Genomic DNA, 10053 nt, shown 5'->3' on the forward strand with positions numbered 1-10053 from the left:
CTCGTGTTCTTTCATACTCTCTCTCTGTCTCTCTCTCTAGTAAGAAGTCTGGGCTGAAAATAAAATTGCAATTAATTAAAGTATAAAAAAAAAAAAAAAACTGAAAACAAATTCATTACATTCAAAAAATAATAGTTGATAGTATCCAAGTGTAAAAGCTGAGGGATGAGAACATGGCTTTTGCTAGCAATTGCACTTGTGGTTTAGAAGATGTCATTTTGCAATGAGGGTGACCACTGTGAGTGTCTGTACTGTGCAAGTGCTGTAGCAATAAATGGATAGGAGAAAGTTTTCCTGCTTCACTGTCAGTGCTGGCATATGGGCTGTTCTGGAATCCTCCCACTGCAACTGACGGGCTTTGAAAATGGAAACTTTCACTGCAGGAAGCTAGGAGTCCCAGGAGTCGGTCAATTCCATGGGTTGCCATAAGCTACATTCATCTCCAGCTCCAGTCAATGTCAAACACCTGGCAGTGAGACAAACCTGGAAAACAGGCAGCACCGACAGGGACTCACAGCCTCCCAAAACCCCACAGCACCCTTTGAGTTGAAGATATTTAAAGCGATGACAGATATTATTCTAATTGAATGGTACATACCTCCACCGAAAAAAAAACATACAAACACAGCAGAAGTACACGTACACACAGCATGAGATGGTCTCCAATGGCTCAGTACACACTTTCCCATCCTGCTCTTAGTACACTTGATTGTTAAATTTAATAGACTTTTTGTTACAAGTCACCTGAGAATGGTATGCAAATTCTGACGAGAAGCTGGAGCTTCTAATATGCAATGAAATATTCACAGTCCACATAGGTCATGAACATCAATCATTATAAGCAATGAAATAATCATGTGACTTGTAAACAAAGCCATTGGAATCTCAAACATTGATTTCTGTCTGGTGTCTTAGCCTGTGACCATATCTTAATAAAAGCATTTCAACCACTGGAATAGTTTAGCAGTTTATACAGACGCCTTCTACTAAAGTCACCGTCTTGGGCTAAAGATGCTAGATTTTAAGTAGTTTAATTGCTCTGACTAGAGGCCAGTTAATTCTCAAATATTTATTCTCAACTCACCAGACAGACAAGTAAAAACACATATTACAGTTACAAAAGAGAGGGACCAAATGTTTGAAGGAGAAGGGGAACACATACAAAATAAAGGAAACTGAGGGAAAAAAAAAAGAAAAAGAAAAGAAAAACAAAACACAGCATTAATTTACAATGATGTTTGGGGACAAAGGGGCCACTGCAATTAAGTGAGCCATTAAATGGTCAACTGTCAACATGTGGACACTTAGGGAGGAAAAAAATTCTTCTACACTTCAACCTTGCACCTGAGCATTTCAACAACATTACAGCCTTATTGTTGGCATGGGACCATCACGATCCCCCCGTTCGAACCGACATCTGTTAGATTTTAAATGGATTACTTTCTATAATGAGCATGATTACTGCCTAATTGCTAAATCTTTACCCTGTTAAGTTTAAAGCAGAATAAACTGCTCTTAATATCTGGGAAAACATATCAGTTTCAAAAATGCTAACAAGTTTAGGGACTTTTGTTTTTCTTTCCTACCTCAATCAGTTTCTGCTGACATAAAAACTGGGCAAAAGCTCCAAAACTGCAGAACATTATTACATTAATAAAAATAAACCCAAATATTGTGAGATAAAATAATATTTATTATTATAAGAAGAGTGCTATATAAGGAGATGAGAGGGCATAACTGGGTCCAACCCAAGAGTTGTCTGCATTTTATTGAGTCTGTCAAGTTTTACACTGAGCTCATGTTGTATGATGTCCCTTTTTTCAATTTAGCAGACATTAAAAGTAAGTTATGGCAAGCTTTACATTAATGTATATCCAACCTGTGCTCTCCTGGGCCCAGTATGCTCACTTCAAGCTAAAATATAGTGCCAACTGCAATCTTACAATGGTAGTAGCATTACATTTTTACTGCAATACATTCACCTCCCTTCCTTATAATAGAAACACATAAGGAGTTCAATCCATCTCTCAGTGAAAAATAAACTGATACAAAAGTCCATGCCATAGCTCTCCATAACTTGATACATTATTCTCCATTTCTATTATTTGGAATAATTTACATTATGAGCAGCAGATTACTCTCTGTATAAAACATTTTCTAGTTCTATGACAGGCCAAAATGTTACAAAAAGAATAAAAATAAAAGAGTCAGACCTTTCCTAAAATCTGTGTTATTTCTATAGCTGTCTACTGGTAATAAGGTTACAACAAATAAACTTAAAAGACCCTAAAAGAACTAAAAGGTTAGAATAACGTAATTGACTTCAAAATAATTGTTAGATTAGGTAAACTTGTTTCCATTAAACCTTATTAAACCACATTTTGGTTGCATTCTATGATTTAGTGACATTTACTAGTTTGCAAAGAACTGAAAGAGGCTGTGACACTGCAGTGCATCCTTAAATTGACCTTTGTGTGAGAAAAACAAAACAAAACCAAAAAAATAAAATAAAGAAATAAATAGAAAAAGCACCCCTCTCGGATATAATTTAGAACATGGGGAAACAGAAGGTCGGGAGACAGAAGAGTGGTTAGGGAATCATTCACTTTCAACCTAATTACCCTTCCTTACAACATAAGACAGAGCATTAATATGCACTGGCACCCAAAATAGTAAAGCACCAGATTAAATTAAAAACAATTAGGGACTTTCACTTTGTCACTGAGCTGGTATGCCTGTCTGGTCAGTGCTTTAGGCTCTATTAAGGTAGACTATCCACTGGTTATGAACCTGACAAACTCAAGTTTGAGTTGCCGAATTGCCTTGTGTCCTTGTGCTCTCACACTGTATTAGACTCTTAGCATACAGGAAAACACTGCAGCAAAAATGCTAGATATTCCCATCAATTTCATCAATAGGAGATACAGGGAAAATTCAAGCTATCAATTATATGGAGAATCTTCCTATTTACAAATAATTAATTATAAACAATAGCTGTAATTTAGGTAATGAAAGCCACCTGGCTAATGGCATTGGTATCATATGCTGCGACAGTACTTACCATTTGGTGGATCTGCATGCAGAGAGTGTTGCATGGTGTGACTCTTCAGGGCATGGAACTGGCTAATTAAGGCATACCACATATTTTTACTAATGGTGATTAAGGTATTTTGGGAAGAGGCATGGATGATATGATTTACTTATACCAAGTGTAGGAAAAGAAATTGGAATTTTTAATAGTTTACATAGTTATCACCTGTTACTCTAACTATAATTATTAGCAGTTGCTTTCCTAACATAGCAAAAATAAATGTATTTCATCTAGGGACTTAATTTTACCACCACTGCTGACAACAATGTATAAAGCATTTACTTTGCCATAGATCAATATTTTATAAAGTGAAAAGCAGCTGAATGTGGGTTAAACACTCTGGATATGCAAATGCTGCTAATTACACATGCTGATAGGCAAAATGCTAACATCTGTTTCTCCGCTAAGCTTACCGTCATCAGCAGCAAAACAAATGTGTAGGAAAAAAAATCTTTACGCGCTAATGTATAAATGTGATATATTTTGACAGGAGATAGAAACAAACACAAATCCCAGTGTGTCATGCAGCTTCAAACAAATACTTGCACAATGAGCACACGTGTTTACAGTTTAAATTAGTTTTACTTCTCTCCTGCAAAACTACTGAAAGCTCTGCCTTCTATTTCAATCAGTGCAAGTGTCGCTTATATATCTGACGTAACTGTAAAAAAAGGAACATCGTTTAATTTTATAATGTTTGCATTAGTTAGCCTAAAAATAAGAGCAAATCATGCTTTTTTCTATATTTATAATCTGACAAGTATTTGCAAAAAAGCCTGACTACTGCAAAAGTACACCCTTATTCCACTGCCTCAATTGAGAAGGCCATTGAAAACCTACAAGCCTGCAGGGGACTGTGGATAGAAATGGCTTCAGCAAAAGCACGACAGGGCTGCCTACTATTGTCCTAATAGATAAAAAAATATGACCCTTACCAAGCCCCTTTCACTTTATTACAATCTTTAAAATTTCTGTCTGCTGAGGTGCCCCGAGATGCCAGAAAATTTTTAATGGTGGCAAAAAGAGTGGGAAAGATCCCACAATCACACCACTAATTGTGATTCCTCATGAAAGATCTTCATGACTGTGTCTGTGACAGAAACAAACATGTTATAACCATTATGGTGCATTTCCATTGTTGTTGCGTAATTAGTGTCATTGCCATTTCTGCAAACTCTCGTGGAAAATTGAAAATGAGGTCTAAGTCATCTGTCAAGTGGCGAGCGTCCACTGGTCTGGCACAGAAACACATTACACTGACCAATTGCTCAGTCCCCCAAGCATGCCTGGGAAACTTGTACCATTCTGGGCAATTTGTTTCATTCTTCTGCTGCAATTGATCCCAGTATGCTAAGAGAACCTGGGGCAAGAGATTCTAGCATAGCTGCTCAGCCCGACTGTAGTACTCTATGCTGCATGTTTCCCTCTGTGTGTTTATGGCTTTGGGGACTAAGAAACAAAACTCATGCCACACCAAATACAGCACACAATATGTTTGGCATCCTTTCAATATCTCATGATTGTTTCTACTAATATTAACAGCTCATTCTGTCTAGCAATCTAGCCTCCACAGTTTTAACTTTCAAGGTAGTGTCCCTAATAATCACTTTAGGCCACTGCTAACTTGAACAATGGGCTGCTTACCTCAGTGTTTTTTTTTTTTTTTGGTCCAATGAGCCGAAAATGCTTTACAATCTATAGAGTATGCTTGGACAACGTCCCGACGATATGAAGAGGAAGTAGTCATTCCTGGGCTTCCTAATCAAGTAATTGATTGCATCTATTATTCATGAACTCCTTAGCCTGACATGAAGTTGTAAACTCAGCACAGCCTCTCTTCTTTCTACATCTCTCCTCTCTGCTTACACTTCATTCATCCTTTCACCCTACCAATGCTCATCTAGCCACATAAAGCTGTGGAATTAGTTTGCCAGCCTCTAAACCATCAAGGGTTGTACCTCTAAGCCCCAGCTGCCAGTTTGTGTTTTGTTCAATATGGGCAGCCAGAAGTGAGAGGCTGTGTGCTGGAGGCCATTGGGGCTGCCCCCACAGCCTCTGCACTAGATCAGTCTTGGGGTAATGTTATTGCCACTTCCAGGTTACAAAACAGCAGACGAATTCTACCTTCACAAGTGCTGCAACAGTGCAACACTGTTAAAACCACAGACATAGAAGAAATCAAAAATAAAGCTACAACCAACCCAACTGGCACATGTCTGGGATCCCCTTCTTGTAAAACAGCTTGCAAAAAAGCATATTTACCATTTCAGAATCTTCAGAATCAGTAATGGTTTAAAAAAAGCTTTGTGAAATGAAAATAAATGTTTTCAGTTGACAAAGTGGGCAAACACCACAATCAACAATTGTGATAAGAAAACTTTATGATTTGCAAAATGTTATGTTTTTTAGACTATATCAAGAATCATATTATGTACAAACTGTCTCCTAAAAAAATACAAATTAAATTAAAAACAAGTCACAACATGGCCAGCATTGTAAAAGATAAGCTGACATAAATCAATCAATTTTGAAACTATTTTTTTCTTCAAAGAACAACCATAATCTGCCAAGTCTGACATTTATACTGTAGCTGATGAACTCAAATTAAACTAATTGTATAGAGAGCTTACCTGTTTAATGCATCGTGCCTGTTACCAAATCCTTAGGTCTAAACAGCATGTTAAAACCAAACAAACAAACAAACAAAAAAAGAGCCACAATAAATAATCAATGAGCAAGTCCCTAAGCTCTATTCTAAGTGGCGATATTACCATCAAAAACAAAGCATCTGTAGCAAAAAAATAAATAAAAAAATCACCATATCAATGGCCAACCCTGCCCCTCGCTTTCCTTCCAAAGATCATGCTAGATAAATCCCAAATAACAGAGAAATTAACAAATGGTTGACATTTGCTCAACATCCATTATTTTGACACTTCTTCTGAATTTCAAAAGGCTGAACGCATGCTTAATCAACATTCATATTCCCAGCGCGAGCCCAAGCACCATATTGCAGCCTGCCTCAGTGCTGATGAAAACGGCACATTAGGGCCCGATTCGAAAAACGTTCAGGGACTCCTCACCAGGGAGCTGCGTGGCTGTGTTCATGTGTGCGTGTGTGTGTGAGAAAAGAAGAAGAGAGATGCACTGGTTGTGTTTAGAGGGGAGGGATGCTTCACACTTTACTCTTTAAGCATTTTACAAAACAGGGGCATCTGCCCCTTCTTGCACACACTCCTAATTTCATGACTGTGAAAGCCATATGAGGAGTGAGCTGAATGGCTTTTTAAAGAGGAGGGGGGATAATCATTACATCCAAATTCATTCATAATATAGCACAGAAGGACACAGGACTCTTACATTCCCTCCCTCTTTTTCTCGCCGGCCTTACACAGACTATCTCTGGGGAAAAAGGGTGGAAGGACTGGAGTCCCCTCTAGTCCCAAGGGAAGCCAGGCAAGGCCTCGGAGAGCAGCCCATCATTTCCAATTCTAATATGTGGCAAGAGGAGGACCTGATGGGACCGATGTCACATTTTCCCCCGTACTGGCCTGCGATGAGCCCTCCCACCCTTTCTTGCTCCCTAGCCGCGGTCCAGATAGCAGACAGGACACCATGGCTGGCTAAGAGGAGGGCAAGGAAGAGAGGGCAAGAAAGGGGGTTGATATTTGCATGTCCCTCTATTGTGAGTGGGGGTAAAAAGTGACAGCACCGTGTCCAATTCTTTTTCCCCCAGAGCAGCTCGGGCCCAGCAAGTGAGGCCAGGCTGACAGATGACTCCCAACATCTGTGTTATGCAGCCGTTACAGATGAAGGACTCCACATCACAATCTCTCTCTTTCTATCTGTCTATAGAACCCTCCCTCTCCCCTCCCACTACCCATACTCATAGTACAACAGAAAGACTGACAGACCTTCCATGAAAATTACCTTGTAATGGTATATAATACTAATTTTGTTCAAAGTTGAAAATGTCCTCCCTTTGTGTGCCCAATAAAAAGCAATGACTATAAAATGCATTTTAGCTCAGCACCCAGGGACAGAGGATAATGGCTATTCTTACAAATCTAAATTACTGGAACTTAAATTGTTTTAATTTCAAAAGAATGGCTGGGAAATATAGTTAAAACCAAGGTAAGGTTATTAATAAAATGCTTATGAGGCATCAATGTAGATCAAAATACTGAAATTCACATGTGCTATAATCAACCTAAAGTTCAATATAACAGTGTATTGGATGCAGTTGTTGCATTTACACCAGACAGTCTTTTTTCCCTTTTTAAAACTTTAATTGTCCGCAGCATTATCACAAAAAAATCCATTACATCATCACAATAGGATTATGCATAAAGTCTGGAATGTATAATATTACATTTATATTATAATATAACGTTTAAATATAAAGATTTATAGTCTAGAATCAATGCTAAGTACTATCAGCTTGCATTTCCATGCATTAACTGCACAACATTTCCATATACTGTACTAGATGGACAGTTGTAAAAATATATATAAACTGTATATTTTGTAGTACTTAACTTTTTGCTCCCATTTATGGCACATGCCCCTGCCAAAAACTATAACAGTCTCCAACATGACTCCAGTAGACAATATATGCAACTACAGTTAACTCAACATTGTTAGCATCATATGTAAAATCACACCGTGCAATGTGAAATGATTTTATATCCATATACCTTTTCTATCTCTTGGGCTATTAAATCTCTACACTTCAATGCTGGGCTGTCCACCACCCCACCCTTGCCAGGCCCAGCCTCGCCAATATTTACGCAGTGGCAGGGCTCCCACACAGTCCGAGGGGACAAGAGGGGTGTAGGGTGGGGGTGGCTGACTGCCGGGCCTGAGCGCATGCTAAGAGATGATGGATGGCCTAGTCGATATGTTATGTCTTAAGAGCCTGATTTCCTGCCAGTCCAATCACTAACCTTCCAGAGCCCAGCTCAGCTGATTGGACAACCAGAATAATTTCGCAGGCTGTGAAAACACTGCTGCCGTGCCTGTCTGTCAGGCCCAGTGACGAGACTCAGGGATTTTAAAGAGCAAGGGCCTCCCCAAGATTGGTCATGGTGAACGAAATAACAACAATAACCAGCAAGACTAAACAGAGGAGCCAGCACCTTAAGGAGAAAGCGATCGTGCAGAATTGTTAGAATATGTTTATCTTTAATTATTACCAGGACAGCTTGGATTAAGAAACCATAGGGAGAAAGGAAATTCAAAATAAACACGAGAAGGACCCCCTAGTGTTTGTGCCTAAACAAAGAAGATATTAAATACCTTGTACACGTAACATATTTTATAAAATGCTGTCAGTGAGAACAAAGGCAAGCTCAAGCTCTGCTATTTCCCCTTTGGGGACTCAATACCTTCTTCAAGATTGGTGATTAGGGGACAATGCAAGTAGGAAGCTCCAAATACATCCGACTTTGTAAGTGACCTCGACAGGATCAGCCATGGTGTCCCAGTGGCCTTGGGGGATTACACATGTTACGTTCAATAAAGTGAGGGCCTTCAGTGTCAAGGAGAAAGGCAAACACAACCATTAACCTCTCGCTTCGATTTCTGGATGTGCAGGTGGTGCATGGCCAAACACTTGACTAATGTTGTGGGGAAAGCCTATGCTGAAACTTGTTTTGAATTAATTAGGGATCATAAGAAGTGAATTAAATGGGATTGTACAAATTACATGTATTATTAGTTTAAAAAGAGAAACAGGAAAAATACATGATGCTGTGGGATGATAAGAAAAATGATAGAGATAGATAGATGATAGTTATATACATAGTCATCACTAAATGTACCTTAACCTGCTCTCATGAGCTGATAGTATTTCCCAAATATCAAAAATATTACTTTGCACATTTTGGACCAACTGAACCATAATGTATAAAGGCAAGAGTTGCTCATACACTGCATTTTTGTGTTGGACATAAAAACATCTGCATTAGCTAATCCGTTGCCCAATAGATTACACGTGTAATGGAAGCACACAAAAGTCCAGTGTGCAGAAGCTTACTTTGAAAACTGCTCCTTCAGCATCTTCATGCATTGGCGGGTGGGTCTCAGTTGGTCAGTCCATCTCACAATCTCTTTATATTCAGCTCGGGACAGTCTCATCTTTGCTTTAACTAGCTGCTGTATCTATCTGAGGAACAGGGTGAGAGTTTGATGAACAGATGTTACCGTAGCAATCTGTTTTGGAGAAGCAAACAACGTGACCGACAGCTGTCAAAAACAGCTGTAACGTTGTCTAAACTGCTAACCAAACCTAGCTTAATGTTATGGCTATCGCGACTCACTGAAAGCATATGACGAGGTAAAGAAGTTAGTCCCACCGTTATAGGATTACGACATGCCTACTATATGCAACACATTACCGAATATGAAATTTTAGGATAAAACAATTACATGTAACTCAGTTCTTTACCATATATTCCTGCTACTTCACGACAGTTACCGGATAGCCGCTTCCCGCTAGGAAGTTGAAGAAATCACCTTGGTGCGAGGATCTTGTTGATTGGCTGATTATTCCCAGATTTGAGTATACCAGCAGCCGATAGGTTCCTTATCATCCAGTGGGCGGGGTCCAGCCAAAACTGCTGCTCACTGTAATTGACTGCGTACTCATCGGCTGCAAGCGATATATATAAAGACATGTACTAAAGATGGATAGACAATCGTCGCATATTTTCTAGCTCAGCATGAAAACATCCTCTTAATTCATAAACTGTATGGCCGGGGAGAAGAGAGTGAGAGTGAGTGAGAGAAAGAGGCACAATGAGGGGGAGGAGGGGCGTCTTTCAGGATGTGTATGTAGTACAGTAACTAGGATACAGCAAGTGCAGCCACTCACTTCGAGTAGTTTTGTCACTCGTTTAACAGTCATCATTGTCAGTTCTGTAACTTTTATGTTTTGCATTAATTTAGGGTGACAGCAGTGA

At 39.1% G+C, this 10053-nt stretch overlaps 1 protein-coding gene across 9 annotated transcripts in view; it reads right to left on the reverse strand.

Moving 5' to 3' along the window:
• cdin1 (CDAN1 interacting nuclease 1) overlaps positions 1 to 9783 on the reverse strand; it is a 51492-nt gene extending 41709 nt beyond the window's left edge. Inside the window, exons 1-3 of one of the 9 annotated variants that reach the window (XM_067478721.1) lie at positions 9540 to 9599; positions 9381 to 9410; positions 9129 to 9253 (exon numbers count right to left, since the gene is read on the reverse strand). In XM_067478721.1, the coding sequence (XP_067334822.1) occupies positions 9129 to 9229 (101 nt within the window). In that variant the 5' untranslated portion in view covers positions 9230 to 9253; positions 9381 to 9410; positions 9540 to 9599. Of the gene's footprint in view, positions 1 to 9128; positions 9258 to 9380; positions 9411 to 9539 lie in introns of those variants that run through there. The other 8 variants (XM_067478722.1, XM_067478720.1, XM_067478725.1 and 5 more) reach the window with 8 other exon arrangements.
• Between the last annotated feature and the right edge of the window lie 270 nt (positions 9784 to 10053).

Source organism: Channa argus, chromosome 16 (genome assembly GCF_033026475.1).
Source record: "Channa argus isolate prfri chromosome 16, Channa argus male v1.0, whole genome shotgun sequence".
In the NCBI taxonomy this organism is placed as follows: domain Eukaryota; kingdom Metazoa; phylum Chordata; class Actinopteri; order Anabantiformes; family Channidae; genus Channa; species Channa argus.